This window comes from Microplitis mediator, chromosome 4, assembly GCF_029852145.1.
Source record: "Microplitis mediator isolate UGA2020A chromosome 4, iyMicMedi2.1, whole genome shotgun sequence".
NCBI lineage: Eukaryota > Metazoa > Arthropoda > Insecta > Hymenoptera > Braconidae > Microplitis > Microplitis mediator.
Genome location: NC_079972.1, coordinates 12,217,169 through 12,244,393, shown reverse-complemented (window position 1 = coordinate 12,244,393; position 27,225 = coordinate 12,217,169). Strand labels below are relative to the sequence as shown.

Sequence of the window (27,225 nt, the reverse complement as noted above, 5' to 3'; positions counted from 1 at the left end):
GATGAGTTCAAATTTCGAAAAAGCCGCCATTTTTCTTTGCCACTTGCCTTAGGGCCGAGTTATTTTTCAGAATTATGACGCATAGTAGAACAATAGTAAACTGGGGTAAGAAGGCCAGTTCAATTTTTTTAATAATAAATTTAAACTTGAATTTGAATTTCTCGAATTAAATTTTTTTAAGGTTTTCAAAGAGTTTTTTAAAATAAACGGTAGAAAAAGTTTAAAAAATGCGACTAGATCCGGTTCCGCGGTCTAATTCGCGGCCTTGTACCTAATGCTGTATGGATACAGTAAATTATTTTTAAAAAAATAAAATTTTCAAAGTATTCGGAGTAGCGAAATTTCGAGTTTTTTGTGATTATTGATAATAGACGAATTTTTGAATTTGTAATCTAAAAATTGATATTTTTAATCATGTTTAGTTGTCTGTTGACAAAGACGGACACTCATACTTCGCAACACTTGAAATTAAAAATGTGACAGTAGAGGATGCTGGAAAATACAAAGTCACTGCGAAAAATGAACTCGGCGAATCAAATGCCACGATATCTCTAAACTTTGACAGTAAGTATTTAACTAAAAATCACCGACACACTTAAAATGCTACTATCTTAACTTGGGGATGTATATCGATCTTTGAATTATTATTTTTATTATTATTTTTTTTTATATTTTATTTATTTATTTTGAAACTTTTCTTCAATTTCTTCTCTTGAATTATTATTTTTATTAAAATTTTTATTTTTATTTATTTTAAAATCTTCCATTTATTTTTACTCGACTATCTATCGATTGACATTTTAGAAAATATATTTGTTTTTATTTTTTATATCATCGATTTATTTAAATTAAGTAGCACGTATCGATCGTTTGTCAACGTCAAGTCGAGTGCAGAGTCGCAGATAAAATAATAAAAATAAAAATAAATAATAAATTGTAGAATAAACTTTACGATATACAGCCCAGCTTGAACACAATTGACAAAACGTTTTGAAAATACGCTGAGAATTTAAAATAATCGCGAAAAAAAATTTTTAGTTAATAAATAAATAATAAAAAAAAGCTTAGTAACGACAGATTAATTTTAAAAAATTTTAACTACACGGAAAAAAATGACCCTGAAGTTAGCCGACGTCTAATAATTTTTGGATTTTTTTTTTTTGAGATAAATTATAAAAAAAAAAAATATTTTAAAAAATTGCACCTGTAGTTTTTTAAATTTTCTACATGTACATATTTTTAGTTTTTGTTTTTTTGTAACTTATTTGTTAAAAAAAAAATCCGAAAACTACTAATTATCTGCTAACTTGAGGGTCATGGAAAAAAGTAATTTTTGGCGCGAAAAAAACTTTGCATTGAAATGAAAAAAAAATTTTCTTAGGACCAGACAAAATTTCTTCTCGTCCCAAGAAAATTTTCCCTTTCAATTCTAAATGAAAAAAAATTTCTTACAAAAAGTAAAAATTTTTCGCGCCAATAAATTTTTTTTTCTGTGTAGGCCTTAGTAACTTATGCTTCAGTAGGTTGCTGCTTTAAAATAGATCATCTTATCTGTTTATAATTAAATCATTCGTGTTTGTCATGTGGGAGTCTTAACGCGATGTACAATCAGCCAATTAAACGCACAATAACTCGTGTTTCATCGCAATTGAATCATAATTAAAATAAATTTTTTTTATCATGCAAAATAATATTTAGCGTTCATCTAGTTCATCAATAATTCATTGAACACATATTTATTCATATTTTTACATATTGTCAAGCAACACAATTTGTTTAACTTCGACCTGTTAAATATTTTGAATTTTCCGTAAAATGAAAAAATATTTTTTACAAAAATCACGACGTCTAGGAGATAACTTTCAACGTTATAATATTTATTCGATCGATACGTCGCTCATATTGTAAAGTAATAAAAATAATTGTGAATTTAAAATTTGTAAAAAAAATAAAAAAATAACTAGGCGATGAAGCGCCTGTTCCTGATGACGGGATCAAGCCAACATTCACTGAACGACCTGTGATCAGACAGTCTGACGATGGCAACACGATTACCTTCGAGTGTCGATTAGTAGGAGACCCAAAACCCGGTGTCAAGTGGTAAGAAATACGCGACTATTTTTTTTTTATTTTTTTATTAATAGATAAAAATTTGTTTATTTATTTTTTTATTAATTATTTTGGATGACGTTTAAATGTGGCGGTGATAAAAATGAAATGTAAAATCAGGTATCATGGGACCAATGAGATAAGAGATAATGCAAGATACAAGACGTCTCTGGAATTAGATCAAAAATTATACTATCTCGCAAGGCTGCAGATAAATAATGTCGCTAAATCTGACAGCGGCGAATACAAAGCTATTGCGAAAAACAAACATGGCCTGGGCACAGCGACCATAAATCTCAATTTTGAAGGCGGGGATAAACCTAAGTACGATTATTTAAAACGAAATTATTTATTACCAAAACTTTGAATAATTTTTTTTTTTCTACACTGTAAAAAATCACCGGGGTAAGTCCAAGCGGTGTAGGTGTTAAAATTATCGGTGTTAAATTTACCCCCGAAAGCGGTGTGAAAATAACGCCGCCACCGGTGTAAATATTCTGTACTGTTGTTAAAATAACGCCGCCACCGGTGTAAATATTCTTTACCGGTATTAAAATATTTTACTTTGTGAATATTTTTACTTACTCGATTACTATACTTGTTAATAAATGATATTTTTTATTAATTTTCATAAAGAACTGAAATTTTTTGTGTTTTATAATCTTTAAAGTTAATGCTCCAAGCGGACGCAATTTACACCGGTATCACTCCGATTTTACACCGGTATTACTCCGCTTTCACACCGGTTACCCTGCTTTAACACCGGTATTTTTAACACCAGTGTATTACTCCTCCTACACCGGTGTAATTTCATTTTTACACCGGGCGGAGTTAAAACGAGTCCATTTTTAACACCGCTCGTTTTACAGTGTATAGAAAAATTTTCGCTCAAAAAAATCGACAATAATTTTTTTTTTAAATTTAATTTTCAGTAGAAAATTAATTTATTCATATTTCAAATATATATCATATATATATTAAAAGTCAAAAAAATCTGAACAAAAAAAAAATTATCAAAGCTTTGGTAATTTGAAAACTAGTCGTCATAAAATGAAAAAATAATATAAATATAAACAAACAAAAAAAAATCAAAAAATTACATAGAATACCCGATGGTAAAGCCCCGCGTTTTCCAAAAAAACCAACCATACGTCAAGAAGGCGACCTTCTGATAATGGAGTGCATCCTGGAAGCTCATCCGGTGCCCGACATCACTTGGTACCAGGGCCAGAAAACGATAAACGGAAGCTCTCGTATAAAGATGTTCAAAAAATCAACTGGCAAGGACACATATCTGCTTACCCTAGAAATATCAAACCCAACAAAAGGAGACGGTGGAAATTACCGGTGCAATGCGTTTAACAATTACGGCGAGAGCAATGCCAACATCTCGCTTAATTTCCAAGGCAAGTCGTGGGACAATCGTTTTAATTGTGCACGACTCTACCTCTATTTGATCTCAATAATTAAACATCTCTTTGAATCTATGAATCTATAAATAAATACCTGCACGAATTTTCAGCACGATTTAAATTATGAATGTCGGGTTTTTATCATATGCACGCGTTTCAATTATTTACAATTGTTATTTTTATTATTGTCATTATTATTTATGAATACAATGTATATAGGTAATGTGTTGCTTGGGTAAGTCTGTAATCTAACAGTCATTTGTGTCTTGTCTTTGCTTTTAATTCATTGCCACTGTAAATAAATAAATTTATTTGCTTTTCATCTGAATAATTAATTTTTTTTCATTTCATTTTATTGTTAAAATTTAAAAAAAATTTCAAATGCCTAATTGTGGATTATTTCCAAGACGCAGAAGATGCCGGTGGATTCGCGCCCTCATTCATCGAGAAGCCGCGCATTATTCCAAACGAGAGTGGCACATTGATTACGATGAAATGTAAATGTAAAGCAAAACCAAAGCCCGAAGTCACGTGGTTCCGCGGTAATAGTGCCGTTAAACAGTCGTCGAAAATTACAATAAAGTGCATCGACGTCGAAGAAGATGTCTATGAACTGACTATGGAAATAAAAGTAAATAACTCATTCATTTTTTTATTCAAATGACTTTCAGTTTGAGAACCAGCTGATGTTAAAAGAAAAATTTTTTTCTTTCAAGGATCCAACGGGTCCAGATGGTGGCACTTACAGATGTCATGTACGAAATGAATTCGGGGAGAGCAACGCCAATTTGAATCTCAATATTGAGGCTGAACCAGAGCCCGAAGGCGATGGTCCGACTTTCGTAGAAAAGCCGCGAATCCAATCGCAGGATGGCGGAAAAGTTGTTATTATGGACTGTAAAGTCCGGGCTAAACCTAAACCGGATATTGTATGGACACATGCTGGCAAAGTTGTCAAGGAATCATCTAAAATATCGCTCAGTGTCGTTCAGGAGAAAGAAGATATCTATTATATTAAACTGATACTTAATGACCCGGGTGCTGATGACTCGGGACTGTACAAATGTAATATAAAAAATACCTTGGGAGAACTCAATGCCAATCTCACCTTAAACGTAGAAAGTAAGACTTTGATTTATTTTTGTTCTTTTTTTATTAATTATGTAGCAAATGAATGGTGGATGAAATTTTTTGATTAATTAATAATTGTGATTTGCAGTTATTCCGGTGATAAAAGAAAAGCCCAAGGTGGTTAAAATTATTAAGAAGAAGACGGTGATTGTCGAGTGCACTGTCCTGTCTAAATTTGCGCCGGACTGTACTTGGTTCAAAGAAACTCAAGCTGTTAAAGAAGACGAAAGACATAAACTACACGTGGAAAAAGTTAAAGAAGGCGAGTTTGCGGTTAAATTGGAAATCGAACAGATTTCAACTGCCGACAAGGGTAAATACAAATTGGTAGCGAGAAATGAAAAAGGTGAAGCTACGTCTCAAGTTGTCGAGGTCGCTGAGTTACCAGAAGAAGTTGAAAAACCAAAGATTGCCAGTGGATTACAATCGCGGGTAATTAAATTTATTAATTCACTGAAATGTTTTAGTCGGATTATAAATTTTTTATGATTTCTTCTCTTCATTTTTTAAAATTTAAATCGTGTTATAAAAATATTTGAGTTTATATACTAAATCAAAACATTTAATTTCTGACTATAAAACTATTTATAGTAAATTTAGTATCCATCCATAAATTCCACGATACCACAGAACTTTTCAGTAAAATTATTTATTTTTAGTATTTTTATTTTTTTATAAAATTATTTATGCCAAAGTTTTTTTTAATTTTTTTATTCAAACGGAAGTATAATTTATGACTAAAAATAAAACTGCAATAATTTAAACCTCCATTGCATTTAAAATAATTTTTGAATTCAAGACTTTTAGTTTAAATTTTTGGCTGTCTAATTAAAAAAAAAAAAAAAAAAAACTGAAAACCGCCTGACCCTGCGGGCCAGCCTCAAAACTTCCTGCTGTTTTATTACTTGTCAATTTTTGATCTCTTGGAGCTCAAAAATTTGTTACACCGGTGAAACATACCTTCACTGAAAAATTATAATTTTTGTCCAACGATACCTTTGGATTGAATAAACCAATTTGAACGTTCTTGGTAGCAATCGAAAAGGCTTAACAAGACTTAAAACTGATTACATTTTAAGGTGAATCGGACAAGTGGTTTATAAGTTATACGCAAAAAACCAAAAACAAAAAAAATTTTTAATTTTTATTCTTCGTATAACTCGTAAACTACATGACCGATCTACCGCAAAATCTAATCAATTATAAGTTTTGGTGAGCCCTTTCGATTGCCACCAAGTACGTTCAAATCGGTTGATTTGTTCCAAAGACATTATCGGACAAACAAATTTTACACACACACATCACACGAACGTCCATCCGGGAATAGTCAAAATAGCTTCCTGAGACCTCAATTTTCGAAAATCGGACCGAAACCAATAACTTCCCTTTTTTTGAAAATTTGAAATTTTTTTAGCGGGAAGTTAAAAATCTCAGACTAAATTATCCAAATCTCATTAATTTTAACGAAAATAAATAAAATATTAATCGCGATTGGGTTTTAGACTGTCGAATATGGAGAAACTGTGGAATTGTCTGCTTCTCTTACACGTCAAAATAAAAAAGTCACTATCGAGTGGTACAGAGACTCGACTGTAATTACAAGTACAAAGAATATAACCATTTCATTTAATGGAATTGAAATGAAATTAGTAATTACCAAGTCAACTGAAGAGTTTTCTGGCACTTACAAAGTGGTCGTCTCTAACGAAGCGGGCAAAGATGAGTCGAGCACAACTGTAACAGTCAAGGTAATTTTTATTACTTACATATTTATATATTTAATAAATAAAGTACTCATAAAATATTATAAATTCATATTTTTTTATATATTAACTTGAAAGGTCATCGAAGATATGAATGTTAAATTTATGAAACGTAAAATCTTATTGACTTTAATCCCTATTTTTCGTGATTAAGTAAATGATTGTTTTTATCCCTTCTGTAACTAATTTCTGATTAAAAAAAAATTTTGCATGGACTATTGTTAAAAAAATAAAATTATAGAAGCGCGAGGAAAAGAAAAAAGAGGAGGAAGAAGAAGAAAAGAAGAAAAAGAAGGTTGAGAAGAAGAAGAAAGAGGAAGAAGAAAAAAATGAGGAGAAGAAAATAGAGGAGAAGAAAATTGAAGAGAAGAAAAAAATAGAAGAAGTTAAAAAAGTTGAGGAGAAAATGAAAATAGAAGAAATAAAAAAAGTTGAAGAGAAGAAGGTACAGGAGAAATTAATTTACGATTTTTGCTTTTTTAAATTTACACAACTAACAATATTTTAGAAATTAGAAAAATGCTTCAAATGCACTGACTCTAACTCAAGGATCAACATGCTTCGCTCCAAAAATATACCGAAAATAAAAAAAATATGGAAAATTGGTATCGCGACTTTTTTTTATTCGATCAAAATTTTTTTGTCATTCTCGAACGCACGACACGTTCATAGGAGTTATCAGTGTCTGAATCAAACGGGGATCATGATCATGACGACAGTAGTAGTGAATTGAGTGAGGAAGAAGAAAGTGATGAAGAAGAAATAGAGGAAGGTTCGGTGAGTGTCGTCGAGTCCAGCATTACAGAAGCTATCATTGACGAACCTAAGTCCGAAGCTTCTGATTATTTTGTTATCACCGAGGTACACATTCACACCTTACACTTTACATCTTTACATCTTTAAATTTCCACCTCTATGAACACTCACATTCGTATAAAACTTTTTCTCATTTAAATTTACACTCTGAGGACTCTATTCTTCTTCTGTCATCTACGTATTTCTTCTTTTACTTCAACATCCTGTATATGTTTCCACTGTATAGAGCTTAAGTTGAAAATTCCGACTTGTGATTATCGAGATTTTTTTTTTATTTCTTTAAGGACAAGCCTGAAACCAAAACAAATGGTATCGACAAACCCGACAAGGTAACACACAATAATACATTTTTTTTATAACTTTTTTTTAAAACCTTCGAGTACTTGCATACATGTACAAATCTACACACTACATAATTAATATATTTTTTAATTATTTGAATTTCCTACTGAAAATTTTTTAACAATATTTCCATTTGAATACACTAACTGTTTACTAATCATTGTTTCATAACGTAATAGAAAGTTGGCGGGGAAGGGGCAAAATGGGGTACTTAAGGAAGTACTAAATTTGCGGGGACTCAGATATGTTAAATCTTTTTTTTTATGGTATTCAAAGTGAATCGTGAAAATTTACATTTGAGGGGGCAAAATGGGGTAAAATGATGACCGTTCGGAGACCTGGGGAGTATAGGCAAGTCTTCTGGATAAACGCTAGAACATAGAAGGGAAGGGAAAATTCTTTTTCTCAGCACCGAGCCCTGAGCCTAGATTTTTTATTTATTTTCTATAGAATTTCATTGTAATTTCTATAGAATTTCTTGGGCGGCGATCATAATCAAAATTAGGCGTCCAATAGATGATTGAAAGCCTGGCAAGTCTCTTAGAAGAACGCTAGCACATAGAAGTGAAGGGAAAATTTTTTTTTTTCAATTTTCATGGTGGAAAGTTAATCAATTCAAAATAATGCTCAAGTATATTTACAAAGTGATTTTTGAATTCTTAAAAAACAAACTTTTTATAAAATTGTGAGAGAACCTCATTTGCTTCCCCACCCCGTTTTGCCCCTTCCAAACCCTAATTGTTCAAAGGTTTATAAAAATTAAGGACGCAAACATGTTTTTCAATAAATTATATGTAAAAAATTTCATGCATGATAAATCCACTATGTAAAAATAAATGAGTTTTAATTAAAAAAAAAATTTTTTAAATAATAAACTAGTAATTAGTTATTAATTATTTTGTATATTGTAAAGAAAAAAAGTATTTGATGAGCTTTCAAGTTATATTAATTTACATATTTTATTTTCAGAAATCTGAGACTTTGGTGAGTCAAAAAAGCGTACGGTTAATTTTTTTTCTTTTTGAGCTTTTGAATTTTTTACTGATAAAAAATTAGTCAGCAATTAATCATACGCTTCGATAGAAAATATTTTCTTATATTTTAGCTTTTAAATATTTGATTAATGCCATTAGACTTATCATCACTTTGCTAATATATTATTTTTATTTTCAGGCTTTTTATTATTTTTGCAATTTACTAAATTTATTTTTTTTTGTTTAGAGCGGCTGTTTACATGAATTACATAAAAAGCTTTTGAGCTTTTTAAATTTATTTCGCTCGAGATACCCAAGGCAGTTAAAAATAAACGCAGACATTGAATTTATATTTCAATAATTTTCCTGCATGAATTTTTTGCACCCAAAAATAATTTTTATTTTTGAAAAATAATCGCATGAGATTACGAATTTGTTGTTTTCAAAAATATTTTTATTCAAACATTTTATTAAAATAGAAAAAAGAAGAAGAATCTATTAAAAATGGCGAAGCAGTTGAAGAAAGAAAATCTATCAAGGTATTTTTCCTTATCATTTTCTTATCTAGTTAATTAAATAATAATAATAATAATAATGATAATAATAATTGAAATTCAAATATTTTTTTAAAAATTATAGAAGAAAACTGAACCCAAACCAGAAGAAAAGAAAGAACCTGAGAAGGTAAATAAATAATTATGAAGCTTTTCAATCAATGTATCATATATTTTTTAAAACAATTATTTATTTTTAAAAGAAAACCATCAAGAAGAAAGAAGCGGAATCTAAAGATGCCTCTCGTGAAACTACACCGAAACCCGAAAAAATTTCATCTCGTAAAACATCGATCAGTAGGGTAATCATAAATTATTAATCCGCATTAATAAATTGTCTATAAATAAAAAAGAATAAATTTGATAAAATAAATTTTTATAAATATCAGGTAGAAGAATTAAGAACCGAAAGTCGCAGAAGCTCTCTCGTCTCCACTACTGAGGAAACGGTAAATTTACAACCCATTTTTATGCTTCATAGAAAAATATTAATTAACCACACAGTAAATATTTTTCACGCAATAAATCATATGTGATATCAGTCAGCGTTTTACGCGCGATTAATATAAATTGCTATAGTACATTGTAAAAAATTACGAGTCCTGATTAAACAAAATGATTTGTGACGATTAAAACTGTTTTAATCGTTTTCAATAATCATGAATCGTCAATTGATGATTAAAAACGATTAAATTTTTAATAGTTTTTAATCTTCATGCAGGAACAGAAATTTCTATCTGTTATTTTACGATTAAAGAAAATTCATGACGATTTGAAATTTTTAATCGTCATGAATCGTCTTCGATCGTAAAATAATATTGCAATTTCTGGTTCCGCATGAAGATCAAAAACGATTTATGACAATTTGAAATTTTAATCGTGATTAATCGTTTTTAATCGTAAAATAATAAATCGTCTTTTGACGAATAGAGACGATTAAATGTGAAAAACCATGACGATTAAAGACGATTAATGATGAATAAATTTTTAATCGTTTTTAATCGTCGCAAATCGTTTTGTTTAAACAGGGAGTGAATCAAAGTGATTAAGAATTTTATTTAAATCCGCATTTGCTCCGAGTTTCCATATTAAAATAAATTCCCTTTCGGAGTGAATTTTTCCTCGAAGGGATTAAATGAATACACAGTCATCTGCTTCGAATTCACTCCAAATTTGATGCGCGTTGACTCTGAAAATTTTTTACAGTGTAATATTACCATTGATATCAATAGCATCAATTAATCAAATTAATTAATGACTTAATTACAAGCCTTAATCGCCATTACTATTTTTTAATATAAAAAAAACATGATAAGTCAGCAGCAAAAGAAATATGAGTACTGCTGGCAAATCTTATAAAAGATTATTAATATTTTTGTTGATTAAAGTTAATTTAATTTCGATTAATCAAACACTCGTAGATATTTTTTTTATTAATCAGTCACCTTCCTATTCCTTGTAGATCTCTGAAAATGGTTCTCCCGTATCCAGTAGACGGTCGTCAGTCCAGCAGGTACACCACGAAAAAATTAATCAATTGGCAATTAAAAATTACATACGCGCATGCGTTCAGTGAAAACTTATTGGAATTAAAATTAAATTACGGTGTACCGGCATTGAATATTTCCATGTGTTAATCACTAGTTATATTGAACTTATGTCTATTTTCATTAGTAATTGTAAGTAAAATGATCGTTAATTTTTTTTCCATCAGGTTGAAGAGAAAAAATCCGAAAGTCGGCGGTCTTCAATTATGGAGAAGTCCAAAGTCACGGAAAAGGTGAGTTTTATTAATCAGTTAGAATTATTGTCCAATTATTTTAATTATCAGTATCAAGTAACATAAATATGAGGAAAATTTTAATGTAAAATGAAACATGAAATTTAGAAAACAAAGCCGGTGGATAAACTGAAATCTGAGGCAAGTGAGGAACCGAAGGTATATTTGTACACAATTTTCATTACATTACAGACAATTCTAATTAATAAATTAATTGATGACAAATAAAAATTCAAAATTTGTAGGATAAACCAGACTCTAAATCTAAATTATCCACGGATGAACCAACGCCGAAGGTAAAATTTAAAAAAAAGAGTAAAGAGATTAAGATTTTTAGATAAATGAATGAATAAAAACTAATTGGCAATTCGTGATAAAATAATTTTCAGAAACGGTTATCAATTTCGAAGAAGACACCGGAAAACGAATCAAAAGAGGTACAAAAAAAAACAAAATTTTTAAATTAAATGAATTATTGGGTATAAAGTAAAATTAATATAAATTTTAAAAATACTTCAGGCCAAACCGGAAGTAACGTTAAAACCCGTTGATGCCAAAGTGGCAAAGCCTAAGGTACACAAACACTTAATTACATAAAAAAATATCAAAAAGTTATAATTATAAAATAATTACGAAATAATATTAATAAGCCGTGTAAAATGTGTCTTTTGAAATTACGTAAACATAAAACATTTCAGGAAGAACCAATTCCAAAACCAAAACCCACCCTTGGCAAACCCGAGGAGTCCAAGGTACACAAAACTGTTCACACATCATTTACATTTAAATATATGTAAATGTAAATTAACGTTTTATCTAAATTTATAATTTTCTCACCTCGAAATAAATCTTATTCATTTTTAGAAGGATGAGCCTATTAAACTTAAACCCAAAAGTAATCTTCTTAAACCCGAATTGAAGGTACACCTCACACAAAATTACACTTTTATCGATAAATAAATAAATTAATAATCATCAGGCCTAAACAAACAGCGACACCATTTACTTACAATGATACTTACAAATATTCATCCTCATATTGCGACAGATAATTTTATAATTATTAATTTATTAACGCATTATTGCAGCATCTTGGTATCTCTAACGTCTATAAACTATTAAATACTCGTATGAAAAAAAATATATGGAAAAAATATATATATATATGTAGTATGATATATTTTTAAAACATAAAAATATATAATGCAGTCGAACTCCATTACCCCGGATTCCATTATCTCGGGACTTTTTTTGAACGCTGGCTCACTGTATCATATATATTTCAACATATATAATTTTATATTTAATATTCATATATATTAACAGATATTTTTAGATATTTGATGGAAAAACATAAAGTTTAATATATGAAATAATCATATATTTATAAAAATAGTTAAATTGGCCACATATATTGTCCGATACTCTACATATATTTTCAACATATATGATTTTTTCATACGGGAACAACTACTCTATCAATTAATCGATTAATTATCATACTTACAGCAACTCAAAAATATTATTCATGCATTTTATTAATTATGTAAAAATATTTAACTGATTAATTACAGCACGATGGTAATGCTGAGTAACAAAATTCAAAAACAAAAGGATACTAATATTTATTGTTATTATTTTTAACTAATTATTTATTTATTTTACAGAAAGAAGAGGCTGTGCTACGACGAACGAGTTTGAAACCTGTTCAAAAGGTAATTTATTTTTTTTATTAAGTAAAGTTATTTGAAAAAAACCTCAGACATTCGGAATAAATTCTAAAAAAATATTTGAAAAACGGTTCACCCTCCAGGAAAACCCCAAAACTTCCCGCTGCCCATACGAAAAAAATATATATCCGGGCAAATCTGCATATATTTACATATATGTTGCATATATGCGACATATTCCAGATTTTCCCGGATAAATCCGGGTATATATTTTTTTCGTATGGGTGTTCAAAGTCAGGGAACTGAGTCTAGATTTTTCATAGAAATTCTATAGAATTTCTGAGACGTCGAACCTGATCAAAATTACGGACCTCAAAACCTCGAGATCAGATGAAAACTCGATTTTTGAAAATCAGACCGAAACCAATAACTTCTTTTTTTTCGAAAATTTTCAATTTTCATAGCGGGAAATTAAAAATTACCGTAAGTTGGGATCGAATCTTTGACTTTCTATCAACGAGACAAATTTTGACTGCGGATATTTCTTGAAAATTTATTTTAGGCTGTTGCTAATTTAAAAAAAAATAATAAGATAATTTATTATTAATGAAAAAAAATTAAATTTCTGTTCCAGCCGGAAGAAAAAGAACTGAACAAGCTCGAACTTAAGGTAAAATTTACGCTCACTTTTAATTTTTACTTGTAAATAAAAACTGAATATAATTAATAAATTAATCTGTAAATAAATTTGTAAATATTTGTAAATACTTGTACATACTTGTGGTTTGCTTAATCGTTTTAATTAGATAGTTAAAACTAATCAATTACGTAGTTAGTAATTAAAAAACCAAAAGAAAAAAACGAAACGAGAAAATAGTCGCACTATTAATTGGCAAGTTATTAACTAATAAAAAAAAATTTTTCGACAACAAAATTATGTTAATGTAGCAAATAAGAACCAATGGTGATGACACAAATGAAAATTCAAATCGTAAGCTCCCGAAGGTGGCAGCTAAATTCGAGAACTTCCTGAGTGTACAACTAAAACCCGTAACTAAAGACTCTAAAGCGCCTCAGACGGCAGAACATGGCTATATTGTCGAGCTTAAGGTATCCGTGGATTCAAAAAATAAAATCAGAAATAAAGGCTTCAAAATTTCTTCAAAAATTCTATTTCTGTTTCTCAACTCTAAGGCCCAATTAATTTATTTATGAAAATATAAAGCTTTTAAATTTCGTTATCTCTGCACGAATTAAAAATTTTACTGTGACATCATTCAGTTTTATTTACACTCATCGCACTGTAAAAAATCTCCGGAGTGAACGCGGCCTAAATTCGGAGTGAATGACTGAGGACTTATTCAATTCCTTTGGAGTAAAATTTATTCCGAGGGGAATTTATTTTAAATTCAAACTCACTCCAAAATCACTCCGTTGGAAAAACAAACTGCCGATTTACTCCGTATTTTTTTAAAAACTCAGGAGCTCCGAGTGATTGAGTGAATTCGGATTCAAATAAAATCTGTAATCACTCCGAATTAACTCCCGATTTTTTACAGTGCAGGTTCATTTCATCATTAATTATCATTCGCATAATATGCTTAATAATTAATTATAAGCATTTTAAAACTGCGTTCGTAACTTAAATCATACATTCAAAATAATTCATCGCCATTGTTAATTAAAATGAAACATCGTATTAATCATCAATTAAATTATTAATAATAATTTACATTGAATGACAGCAATAAAGTTATGGCTGTAAAATAATTTTTTTTACAAATCGTATAACTTTTTTTTTTTAATTTTTTTATTAATGACTTATTTAAACGAATCGTCATGAAATGGGTGATAATAAATTTTTAAAAATTTAGAAAACGGAAAAAAGCAAAGTGGACGAAAAGAAAAAGTCAAAAACATCAAAAGCAGACAAAGAAAAAAGTTACGAGCTTCCGGAAATTCCCGACTATGAGCGTCCAGTTTTGGAAAAACCACAAGAATTTGAATTCGGTGAATATGGAGGCCGTGAGAAGACCAAACTCGATCGTCCGGCTACTCAGGTATCAACCATAAACTTTTCCTTTAATTAAATAAATTAAATCAAATTATAAAAAAGAAAAAATCACTGATAGATTTTAAATATTTTTTACAGAAATTCGATTCAAAGGTGAGTTAAAAATGAAAACCGTTTGAGTAGTAGCACGGCGTAGACTGGCAACAATGCGTTATTATAATCACGTTGAAACCATCTCTGTAGATAAAATTAAAGAAAATTTAACCGTGGGTGTGCGCTAATTATCGTCGGAAATTTTATCGCCGTCCTTTATTATTAATCATCAAGAATATCTTAAATCCTAATTCTCGAAAATATTTTTGGCAACCAAACAACGCACTTATTATTCATCAAATTAAGATTATCTCAAGTTACGATTTCTATTTGAAAAAAAAAATTTTATTACTGAAAAAAAAAAAAAAGCCGAAAATTTAAAGTCAGATTTCTTGTAACGCACTCGGAAAAACCGATAGCTGAATAAAAAAAAATATCCGACAGACTTTTAAGGCCGAATAATTGTCCGCAGTTTCACATTAAATTGCAAGGGACAAGGAGAGGGACATTTTCTATTTTCAGTAACTATCGGTGCGTGTCCACTTTAAATTTTGTCTTGTGTGAAACGCGTCGTCCAAGTGGTCAGTCATGGATCCACTAGGTCGCATCGGTGTCTCGTAAAAATTATTGTCAAATCAATCGATCGCCAATTTACAATAAATAAATAAATAATCAGTGAAGTGTTTCGTGTTGTGATAAATAAATAATTTAATTGTAGCCAAAGTTACCGGAAATAGTTGCACCTCAAGAGACACCAAAAATCGAAGTTATTCCTGAGACTACCCCAGTTAGCAGCAGAAGACCATCACTTATACCTGGAAGTGGTGCAAGTAGTCGTCGCGGTTCGTTAATTCCTCCCGAGGAATTGGGACGTAGGCCCAGTCTTATCATCAGCGACGAGGTAAAATTTTTATTGTTAATTCATTTTGAAAATTATTTTCTACTGGTTTTCGGTACTAAATTTATGCTCCAGTCATCTTATTAATTACTCATTAAATCAGTAATTTTTTAATTAAGAATTCAAACGAATCCGAAAATCAGTAGCAGCCAATAAAAATTTTTTGCACCATTCAATAGTTAAAAAAAAGAAACCTTTGTAGATATTCGTACCTTGCACTGAAAAATACCTTTTTGTCTTTTTTTTTTTTTTTCTGTATTTGTCAAATTTTTATCTTGTCGTACTGATGTGTAAGTTCATAAATGTGTTTTCCTTAAATTTTACACAAGATTATTTTTTATTTTTTTAAATTTTCATGTAGATTTTTTGATACTGTTTAAGTTTAAATTGTGCTAGTCTATTTGAATTTAAATTATCGCTTGTCATCCAATAATTGTACACTGTAAAAAATTAGGAGTGAATTCGGAGTCATTACGTATTTTATTTAAATCCGCATTTACTTCGTCACGGAATTTCTGAATTTAAAAAAAAAAATCACTTTTGCTTTTTCTGCGGATTGATCTAAATTTTATTTCAATCCGCGTTCCCTTCTATTCGGAGTTTCAATATTTAAATTTCACCCCGAGGGAATTAAATAAATAAACAGTCATCCAGTCTGGACTTGATCGACGTTCACTCCGTAAATTTCTTACAGTGTAAAAGCGGTTACGGCTTAAATTTTTGAATTCCCAAAATATTCCGATCCTCGATATTTAATCCTGTAATCGACGAATAAAAAATAGCTGATTCACAGATCATAGAAAAATTTCCAGGTCTGCGGGAGGAGGCTGATATTAATAATGAATTTTTGTTTAAGATTTATTTACTCTGATAAGAAAGTATTATTGTACATGACACATAGTAGTACACATTACACAATACAATCTACATAAAAATTTGATCCATAGGAGAATAGAAAGCTGCGTCCGGGTGAGGTGATTGAAGAGAAGAAGGTGAGAATTAAATCGACACCACCGAGAAATCTCTACTACATAAAATTGCATTTTTTTACTCAATCTTACTCGCATTAATCATAACACAGCACAACTATATGCACTTACAAAAAATTTTGCGGCAAAAAAATAATTTTAATTGCAAGTCTAATTTACGATAAAAATTCAAATTCCCAAATTTTTTTTGCCGCAATTTCTGTCTGTCAAATGTATCATTATTACAGAATTATATTAAAATTAATACACTAATTTGACAGTATAGAAGGCAATTATAAATGCATAAGAGCCAATGAATGACTCACGGAATGGACGAGAAAAAAAATTAAATTTAAAAAAAATGCATTTGCATCTGGCACGGATTCGCAGATGGAGCAAAAAAAAGCTCAAGAGAAGCATGACTGCATAAAACATCTCTAGGTCTCTCATAATCAGCACCCTCTCACGTCTTGATCGATAGACGATGACGAGGGTAATAATAAATCGCGAGTAATATTAATAACCGTAGTATTTTGTAGAAAAGGACTCTCGAAATATCTCGCGTCACGAGTGCATTAATGCAAATAATGTATAGTATTAATAATAATAATAAAGCCTGTGAATTTAAGTGGACTCGGGACTAGTATTTGCGCGCATTTGCCCGCGGGGTAGTAATTAAATTCTTAAAATATAATATCTGAAAATAGTTAAAAGACATACTTATATATAAATTAAAAATGTTACACGGATAGATAGATTGCTGTTGAGTAGGCCCCTGTGCCATCTGGCAGGTCGATAAGTCCATTTGACGATCATTCTTGAATCATTTTACCTAAAAGCCTCGCGCCCTCCGTCCCACCCCTCCCCCCATTCTTATTGGCGTCGACATCCTAAAAGAACGTTAATGGCTCATGCGAACGCGAGCAGATATTTATCTCCATCATACACTGATATTATTATTTAAATATATATGAGTACGTGTACGTATTTGCAGAGGTATTTTGTGTATAAATTAACTAATGATATAATATATGACCTGACGGCTATTCATCATCGACTTTAATTGCGCCCAGACTGAAGACTGAGGACTGAGGACTGAGGGTGGATACAAATAATTATGCTAAAACAAATACCATCTTTAAAAAGCGTCGATTGGCCTCGTGTTAAGCCAAAATAAAATCCTTGAGAATTAACAAGTTATTAATTATTTTTTCCCCCGTATTTTAATGTTTATTTTATCACGGAGAAAAATGGGCTTAGGAAATTCACGGATTTTTATTACGACCAAACTTTAAACGGGAAGTTGAGTCGCCAAAAAATTATTATGTCACTTAAAATATTGATAAATTGTAATAAATATTATCGTCTAAATTAGGAATTAAGGTAAGAGATCTAGTACCCGTTCAGGGAACTAATACCCGATCATTCATATATTTACTAAATATAGATATACAAATACATGGAGTGATCGGGTTAGTTCCCTGATCGGGTACTAGATCTTTTACCTTATAGTAAAAAATAAAAATAATAATTATAGGGCATAATAATTTTTTGACGACACTAAAGTTTTTTTAAGTAACTTGGGTCGTGATCTATTTGTTTGATGATTAAGTGTTAAGTATGTTAAAGTCAGCTGGCAATAATTGGAGATTGACATGCTGGCAGTGCTATCGTCGTGACACGTGTTGCTGTAACCAGCCACAACAATTAAACTTGACGAATCGCTCAACAATATTGTTACACCGTGTTAACAGTTTAACTTGATGCTAAATAATTACCGCGGATTTATATAAACTCTTATTTTGACACGTGTTTATAAATTGCCTCGCTTCTCATTAGTGTTGTCATCTACTCCCAGTGTCTTCAATTATTTTGTTAACTTCTTGAATTGAAAGTAATTTAAGTCGCGTTTAAAAAAAAGCTCTAATGGGGAATCGAAAGTTTCGAGATTTCTTTTCTACTATTCGATACTTTTTAATTCACGCTACACTTTATTCTATTTAAATTATTTATCTAAAGATAGTTGATGATAAAAAAAATTTATTTGAGTAAATAATAAATTTTATTTTCAACTATCTTTAATAATCATGTCATGAAATACTATTAATATTTCTCTCTCTTTTTATAGCCGTCTAAATCTCACCTATTTAATTTTCTTATAACAAATACTTCTGACTACAGAGGAACCAGGGTCACTGTTCTCCATTATCATCTAAAAAATCTTCTATTTTCACTAGGCATGTGGACAATCATCTCATCTCATTGCTAATTATTATTAAATCAAGTACTTGAGTATTCAGAAAAATTTATCTCTTAAGGGAATTTTAAAAAATGAATAAATATTTAAATAAAATGAAATAATAAATATAAAACGTGAGTTGATAGTTGTCTGTAATTTTGTGCAGGCTGGAAAATTGCGCCCAGGCGAGGTGTTGGACATCAAGGTGAGATTTGTGAGATAACACAAAGCTTACCTATATACCAAGACCATCGACCGCATTTTTATTTTATATTAATTACTATTAAAAATTTTAATATTTTACTCCCATAAACTTTTTTTTAAATCATTTTTATCACGATAGTTGGGTAGGTGTCTTTGAGGCAGTTTTTGGACATAATTATTATTATTATTATATACATACCGTTTACCTAGAGTTCAATTACTTACACTGTAATAAGACCGGTGTTAAAAATGGACTCATTTTAACTCCGCGCGGTGTTAAAATGGAATTACACCGGTGTAGAAGCGGGGTAAACTGCGTCCGATCAGAGTAATAACTTTGGGAAGCTTATAAAACACAAAAAATATGTTGACACACACACACATACTCAAGCTCACGAGCGCACACATGCACACACACACATACACACACTCACACATATGCACACATTTCCAAAAAAAAATATTTTAACACTGGCAAAGAATATTTACTGGCGGCGGCGTTATTTTTACACCGCTTTAGGTGTTGAAATTTAACACCGCCAATTTTAACACCTACACCGCTTGGACTTACTCCGGTGATTTTTTATACATTCCGATTAGAAATTACTGTTTTAAAATAGATCCCCATTGATGTCAAAAAAATTTTTGTTGTGAAAATGGTCCCCGTGAATGGACGGTGTGAAATTTTCTGGGTATGAAATCTTAAGCGGTGTACTTTGATCGCGGTGTGAGTGTTTTCTTTCACACCGTGGGGAATTATTGAGTCAAATATTGTCCGATAATATATATAAAATAAAATATAAGCTGCACTAGTATATCATTTTTATTATTAATTTTTATTATGCCGACCAAACTTGTAACAGGAAGATGGGTCGCCAAATTATTATGCCACACAAAAAATTTTATGCACTTAAAACTTATTGATAAATTGCAATTAATATTATTTGTATGAATTAGGAATTATAGTAGGAAATAAAAAATTTTTAGAGGCTCACAATAATAATTATAGTGCAGCATGATAATTTTTTGACGACAACTTCCTATTCGACAGTATAAAAATTCGTAAATTTTTTGTCTCCATTCTTATCCGAGTACGGGTCTAATAAAATCTGGATCTATTAAAAAAAATCACTTTTAATCGGGATTGTAGTCAATCAAACTCTGGGTAATCGAGATCTAGGTAAACAGAATGTACGTAATAACAATTTCGTCAAACAAACTTCAGCCTCAATGACACCTGGCTCATTAGTTTTGCTCATACCCTGCGCAAATCATCTTGAAATTACAATCAAGGTGATTATCGTTAGAATTCCTCTCCGCTAAACAATTACGAGACAGTGGAAATATAAATTATTATTTATAATTTTATTTAAAAATATTATTTTAGATAAATATATAAATTCCCACTAATAATTTATCACTCAAACAGACATACCAACATCATCAACAATCATCTGCACAAGGACAGTGATAACGACAATCATCTCTATCTTCAATTTCTTATTTTCTTATCACCATTAATTATATGAATTAATCATTAATTAATTATTCATTAATCATTATTCTTTCATTTTATCAATCAGCTACTCATCAAGATTAATTATTAAACCAACATACATTAATTCAGTCAGTAAACAATAAAACTAGTTAACAATTTTTCATGAATAATTAATTTATTAATTTATTAATCATTTTTTTTAGTTAATATATCTGGAGCTGCTGGCGCTGCTGCTGTTGCATATATTTTAAAATTTTTGCCTCACTCGCTATAATACTCTAATGAAAAATTTTTATATATTTTAAAACAATTATTTATTTTATTTCATACATAAAATAGTTTAAATGTTTTATCCCTACTCCTTTAAATTTTCCGCCATTTTTACAACCCCAATCATCCCATCGTATGACAGTTTATTATAAAATAATTTTTTTTCTGGCGAGCAGAATAAACTTGGGCGCCCCGGTGTGGTGCAAAACAAACAGGTTAGATTATTTTCAAACGTGAAGAAATAATATCGTTATATATGTATTAGTCTATTCATTTATCATTTGTAAATATCGTATTCATATCACTCAGGGTGTCTAGTGTTCATGGAAATTTATAATCTTTCTTAACATACCGAAATTCTGGAAGGAAATTTGGTGACTAACTAATTTGAGCGGTAGAAAAAATTAGAAGGATTTGTTCAAATTTAGACGTAATCGTATAATTTTGAAATTTATTTTCGAAGCAATATTCGATTCATTCAAAAAATCAAAATTCTACATCAAACGCATACTAAAAATAGAATGATTTCCTAAGACTTGAAAGTGTGAACGTTTACACGGAAAAATTATTCTCGTTTGAAATTTTATGATGTCGTAGTAAAGCCGGACCATATTGGCCACCTGACGGAAATTGAAATAAACACATGAAAAATTACTATGGCCATAGTAAAATTGACAAGGATCACGTCACAAATTACCCCTGGTGGAAATTTTTCGGAATTTTCTCTGAAAAACTCAGTTCTACAGTTCTAAAGACTTTATCAGAGTTTCTCAGAGAAAAGTCCGAAAAATTTCCTCCAGGGACTGTAACGATGGTAAATTTTACTACGGGGATAGTAATTTTTCCGTGTGTTTTTTTCGACTTCCGTCAGGTGGCCAACATGGTCCAGCTGTTCTACGTCACCATAGGATTTAGATAAGAATAAACTCTCCGTGTAGGTTAGAGGCACCGTTTTCGCCACTTTTGGACACTTCAAAAATTGAAATGAAGTACTCTGTAAAAGACACAATGAGGTAATTAATCTTTTGTTCCACCACTTCAATGGTAATATTATTTCATACTTTTTCATAAATTAAAATAAAGTATTAAATGTTCAAAAATGGAGCACTGGCTACAAATGGTACTTTCACCTAACTGAGAAATGAAGTTTTGAAAATTGAAATGAAATAATGATTTTCAAGTTTTCAAAAATTTAAATTTTCGCGGCATAAAGTTAAAAATCAGTTTCAACTGAGATATCATTCAAAATTCGATTTTATTATTCTGGAAATCTCTAAAATTTTTTTTCCACTTACTAGACACCTCGTCATTGTAAAAAAAAATTTGTTTCAATTAGTCGTGCTTATATATGTTTAAAATAGATATTTGTTCATATTGAATAATCATGTAAATATATGTACAGTAGTAAATAATGGAATCATTTTGTAAATATTACACTTTTTGTAGATAAAAGAACAGTACGAAGGATCGGAATCACTAAATAATTTATTTAAACGTCCCGGTATTTTATACAGCCGATGAATTTTCGATCCCGAAGACTCTCATGCCAAAATATATATAGTACAGTAGTTGTAGATCACTCATCCTTTAAATTGTATTTTACACTTCATCACTTCATTATACTTCTCCTGTATATATTCCTCACGTCATTGTCTACTTAATATAAAAAACTTAATTAATTGTCATTTAAATTTAAATTTAAAAAATCATGATTCCGAAGTTAGTCGGCTAAAAATTTTTGGATTTCTTTCAGAACAAATCAATTACAAAATAAAAAAAAATAAAAATATGCACATGTAGAAAATTGAACAAACTACGAGTGCAGTTTTTCAAAATATTTTTTTTTGCAATTAATAGATTTTGAAGACTTCCAAAATATCAGAGCTCGGCTAACTTTAGTGTCGTAAAAAATTGTTAGATAACAATAATCGAAATTAATAAATATACTATTTAGTAAAACGTGACTGCTAAATAAGCTGAGTATCCCAGAGTACCCTAGTTACAAATTTAGCATACGCATGTCCAAACTAATTAATTTCCATTGATTCCCAATTAACTTAGCGAGGTCATAATGTGTCTTATAAAATAATTGAAATGCCTTGATCGTAAGCCAGATTATGAGATCAACGGCTTGATTTACACTTTACCTAATTGGATTCCTTAGAAAACTTTCTTAAACTTAACTCTATATCACATAAATCACTCTTTTAATTTACAATATATATATTATATATTTTATTAAACTAATTTCGATTGAAATGATAATTTTGTTAAATTAAAATTCCTTATTTCGCAGTCTCGTTTATTTATAATTTTATTAATATATCACTTTGCAGTCACCGAATAATAATATGAATAATAATAATCATTTGTTAATTAATTAATTTTAATAACTCGTATTTTATTACTATTTATATTATAATACTTATGCGTTTTTAAATACTTATAATACTTATATACTATCATATTCATTACAGGCTCACTATTTATATTCTCAACAAATTTATAAATATATTAATTATATATTATAAATACATATTGTCCTTATTTCCCAGTACTAAAATATCTAACGACGATATCTTGTCTGTATATTTGCTTTTTTTAAAAAAAAATCCTTAATCATTATTTTTATTTTAAAAAATATTATTTGTTTGTTTTGAATGCTGTATATTTTATTGCTTAATAATTGTATTAGTATTTATTTTCGAAGTATATTTATACCAATGATATTTTATATTTAATAAAAAATAGGTAAGATGTCAATTGTAGAATATACATCAGTAAGATGTCAATTACTAAAAAGATGTCAATTGCTAAAAGGATGTCAATTACTTAAAAAAATATATGTATATATTTCTGATAATTATTCAGAGGCTTGGGCCCTTAGCTGATATAAAATATCGTTGGTAAATTTGTAAAAAAAATAAATAATACGGAGAAAAAATAATGGAAGCTTTAATAATGGATTTTAAATGTATAAGTATTTGTATATATGAAATAGTATTGATAATAAAAGATTTAATTGGAATAGCGACGTCGTCCGAGCACGGACTTAAGGAGACCAAGCGTGGCGGACCTCGAGAATAAGATCAACCAGCCTAGCACACCACTCCGCGATGTCGGACCAGGTGGACCACCGTCAATTGTCGATGTCCAGGAGTCATACTCCGCCGTCGAGGACTCGACGGGTTATCTCACCGTTCAGGTGGAAGGAACACCCGCTCCCACCTTCAAGTTCTACAAGGGTATGACCGAAATTATCGAGGGCGGTAGATACAAATTTCTCACTGACAGCGAGACAAACTCCATCACACTTTGTATGCGAAAAACAAAACCCAACGATGAAGGAACATATAAAATTGTCGTCAGTAATATACATGGGGAAGATTCTGCGGAGATGCAACTTTACGTCTCCGGTAAAATTTTTATATTTATTTATATATGTGCGCATGGTATACTTTATCTATATATACATAATAGACACTGTATATAGTTAAATTATCTAGGCAAGATTTGGAAAATACCTATGCGAACATACGAAAAATATCAATTTTTTTCCCCGTGTAGAAAACATCGTAATAAATAGGAACTTTTCATAAAAACACATAGAATATTATCGTCAATCTTCATATGGTTCATAAGTCGAAATAAAAATTTTTCTCAGGACTTTTTGAGGCTTCTCCTTCTAGAGGACATCTTCACAAGCAAAAAACGTTCATATTGTGTGGAGTTATTCCAAACAGGGACAAAGTTACAGGCCATTCTCCATAAAAATCCATGGACAGTGTCATCCTCATTTATCCTCATTCATCCTCATATGGGTCTGGATTCGAAAAATAAATTTTTCTCTGGACTTTTTGGGGTTTCTCCTTCTAGAGGACATCCTTATGAACAAAAAACGTTATTATTGTGTCGAATTATTCCCAACAGGGACAAAGTTACGGGCTACTCTTCATAGAAAGACATAGACACTGTCATCCTTCCTTATCTGACGTGTAGTCATAAGTCAAAAGACGATATTTTTTTCGATCTTTTAGAGTATTTTCTACTACACGGAGGAAAAAATGGGAATTTTTCCTATTTTGCCATAGGTATTTTTCTAATGATATCACAGTGTTTATTCCTATGCTGACATTGTAAAAATAGCCATGTGACATAGAGAACTCCTAAGCTATTATAGAAATTTTTACTACATTAACACTGGAATAGTTACTATGCGAACAAGGAAAAATACTAGTAGTTTTTTTGAATTGACATAAAACTGAACCCCTTATTTTGTTTTTACTTAGACGCAAGTGGTATGGATTTCCGAACGATGTTAAAAAAACGAAAATACGCAAAATGGGGTAAAGAAGATCCAGATCAAGAGAAGGTAGACCTCAAAGAGGTTGAGAAACCTAAGCCAGCTTTGAAAAAAGTCGAAAGAGTACGTATCAATTTTGTCAAAACCTCTACAAATAATCATTATTTTTTTCTCTATACATTTTTCTCAGCAATAATTCATCTCTTAAAAAAAAAAAAAAATATACACGTAAGTGAGTTTATTAGAATTCGTATTACCCTGCGTTGAATTCAATGTTACAAATAACACGTGTGAGGTAAAATGTAATTAATCTAGGTATTTTTTGCGATTTCTATAATCTGATATATTGATGAGTGTGAAGTATTACTGTACATTATAAAACAAAAAGCCTGTAAAATTCTTAGCAACTACCCAGCGGAAGAAGTTGGTACCAAGACGGCAACGAGATCGTTATCTTTGTGGAAACCGACGAGGAACTCCGTATTTCCCTCGATAAAAAGGGCGAGCCAAACTGGAGCTGGTTAAAGGTTTCGTGTCGAACCCTTGAATATTAAAAAAAAATCCTCTAAATTCGCGTTTGTAAATTGAGAGACTGAAAAAAATTCCTGCACTTTGCATCCGATTTTACTGTGAAAATTATTTTTGTTTTATTGTTTTTGTTAATTAATAATTTATTATCTTGGGTACTCGTAGCAATTTCATTAAATAAATTTATTTTTTATTTTTTTACAGGACTTTTTTTAGGTCAACATATTTTTTAATTTTTTTTAATGATAATTAAACTGTCTCTTATTTATTGACGAATATATTCCCGATTAGTTTTTCTATAAAAATCCATGAATCAGTGCTTGATTTATATAAAAATATATGTTTTTTTTTTTTTAATTAATTATAATTGGACACTGATGATTGGTACTTCGAGGATCGCATAAATAATTCGGCAAATTCTATTTACAAAACACGTACGAACACTGATGACACGACAACTACCGCAGGATATCATCGACATCCAGCGTAGACCAAGTCTCCAAGAATTAATCGTCGACTGGCCGAAGCTCATTGTTCGAGTAAAGAAAAAGGTTCGCTCAGCCCCAACTTCCCTCTTATTTAAATCAGAATACAACAACAAAAACAACAATAAACATAAATTATAAATTGTATATATATTCAAGATATTCCAAATTACATGACAATATGAAATTTAACCCCCAGTAATTATGAATTTGTTGTATCAGCAATTAAATTTCCAGAGTATAAAACAAACTGGAGCATGGAACCAAAGACTAAACTACGAGTCGTCGCTTTTATCCTGCAAAAATAAATGACAAAAAAAATTAAACTGTCGATCCTCGAAGTGCCACTAAAAAAACGCCGGACTAAAAATATATTTCCCGCAAGAAAAAAATGAAAGCTAAAAAATCTTGGCTTTTAAAAATTTTTTTTAAATTCCCAGGAAAAAATCTAAAGTATTTTTTTTTGTAAATATCCCGTAATTGTAAATATTCTCCCGAAGGATTTCGAATGATTTTCCGTCGTCCTAAAAAATAAAAACAACCCTAGTCATAAATTGTATTGGGAATACAAAGGACATGGATTATTGTAATAAATTAGTACGTCGAAGCTTCGTATTTTTATTTCTAGACTAGTGGATCACGTAGGCAGTCACTAGCTGAATTAATACCCGACTGGCCGACCCTTCATCACTTCGTCAAGACGGAGGTTGGCAATAAACAATTGCCCGTGTAATGCCAGTGGATATATTCCGACTGTCGTTACTTGCATACACGTGACACTGAACATTAACTTTTATTTTACTTAATTAATAAAAAATAATTATTTAAATTTATTATCTTATCTATTACATTTAATTGCACGTCAGACTGTAACACGACCATAAAACACACACACATATTAATACTCAACGCATTTAAATAATTCGTACACTGTAAAAAATCGGGAGTGAATTCGTAGTGATTGCGGACTTTATTTAAATTCAAATTTACTCCATCACTCAGGGTCTGAAAAAAATCACTGCGTATGCGAAGTAAATCTGGATTTTAAAAATCCGCATTCGGAGTTTAAATTTAAAATAAACTCCCCTAAATTTTACTCCAAGGGAATCAAATAAACCCACAGTCATCCGCTCAAAATTTAATCTGCGTTCACTCCGAAAATTTTTTCCAGTGT

At 30.3% G+C, this 27,225-nt stretch overlaps 1 protein-coding gene across 19 annotated transcripts in view; it reads left to right on the top strand.

The window, feature by feature from the left end:
• Positions 1 to 27,225, top strand: part of LOC130666522 (twitchin) — a 59,016-nt gene that overhangs the window by 5,157 nt on the left and 26,634 nt on the right. For 2 of the 19 annotated variants that reach the window (XM_057467601.1, XM_057467600.1), the window contains exons 5-35: positions 423 to 564; positions 3,929 to 4,152; positions 4,238 to 4,643; positions 4,741 to 5,084; positions 6,155 to 6,400; positions 6,657 to 6,860; positions 7,088 to 7,276; positions 7,516 to 7,560; positions 8,543 to 8,557; positions 9,027 to 9,086; positions 9,187 to 9,231; positions 9,305 to 9,403; positions 9,491 to 9,550; positions 10,564 to 10,614; positions 10,816 to 10,881; positions 10,990 to 11,040; positions 11,127 to 11,177; positions 11,271 to 11,318; positions 11,401 to 11,454; positions 11,580 to 11,633; positions 11,746 to 11,802; positions 12,549 to 12,596; positions 13,186 to 13,221; positions 14,426 to 14,611; positions 14,704 to 14,718; positions 15,377 to 15,559; positions 16,504 to 16,548; positions 20,912 to 20,950; positions 23,767 to 24,151; positions 25,025 to 25,161; positions 26,680 to 26,757. In XM_057467601.1, coding sequence (XP_057323584.1) covers positions 423 to 564; positions 3,929 to 4,152; positions 4,238 to 4,643; positions 4,741 to 5,084; positions 6,155 to 6,400; positions 6,657 to 6,860; positions 7,088 to 7,276; positions 7,516 to 7,560; positions 8,543 to 8,557; positions 9,027 to 9,086; positions 9,187 to 9,231; positions 9,305 to 9,403; positions 9,491 to 9,550; positions 10,564 to 10,614; positions 10,816 to 10,881; positions 10,990 to 11,040; positions 11,127 to 11,177; positions 11,271 to 11,318; positions 11,401 to 11,454; positions 11,580 to 11,633; positions 11,746 to 11,802; positions 12,549 to 12,596; positions 13,186 to 13,221; positions 14,426 to 14,611; positions 14,704 to 14,718; positions 15,377 to 15,559; positions 16,504 to 16,548; positions 20,912 to 20,950; positions 23,767 to 24,151; positions 25,025 to 25,161; positions 26,680 to 26,757 — 3,663 coding nt within the window. Of the gene's footprint in view, positions 1 to 422; positions 565 to 3,928; positions 4,153 to 4,237; positions 4,644 to 4,740; positions 5,085 to 6,154; positions 6,401 to 6,656; positions 6,861 to 7,087; positions 7,277 to 7,515; positions 7,561 to 8,542; positions 8,558 to 9,026; positions 9,087 to 9,186; positions 9,232 to 9,304; positions 9,404 to 9,490; positions 9,551 to 10,563; positions 10,615 to 10,815; positions 10,882 to 10,989; positions 11,041 to 11,126; positions 11,178 to 11,270; positions 11,319 to 11,400; positions 11,455 to 11,579; positions 11,634 to 11,745; positions 11,803 to 12,548; positions 12,597 to 13,185; positions 13,222 to 14,425; positions 14,612 to 14,703; positions 14,719 to 15,376; positions 15,560 to 16,503; positions 16,549 to 18,929; positions 18,969 to 20,911; positions 20,951 to 23,766; positions 24,152 to 25,024; positions 25,162 to 26,679; positions 26,758 to 27,225 lie in introns of all 19 variants that reach the window. The other 17 variants (XM_057467603.1, XM_057467607.1, XM_057467606.1 and 14 more) reach the window with 17 other exon arrangements.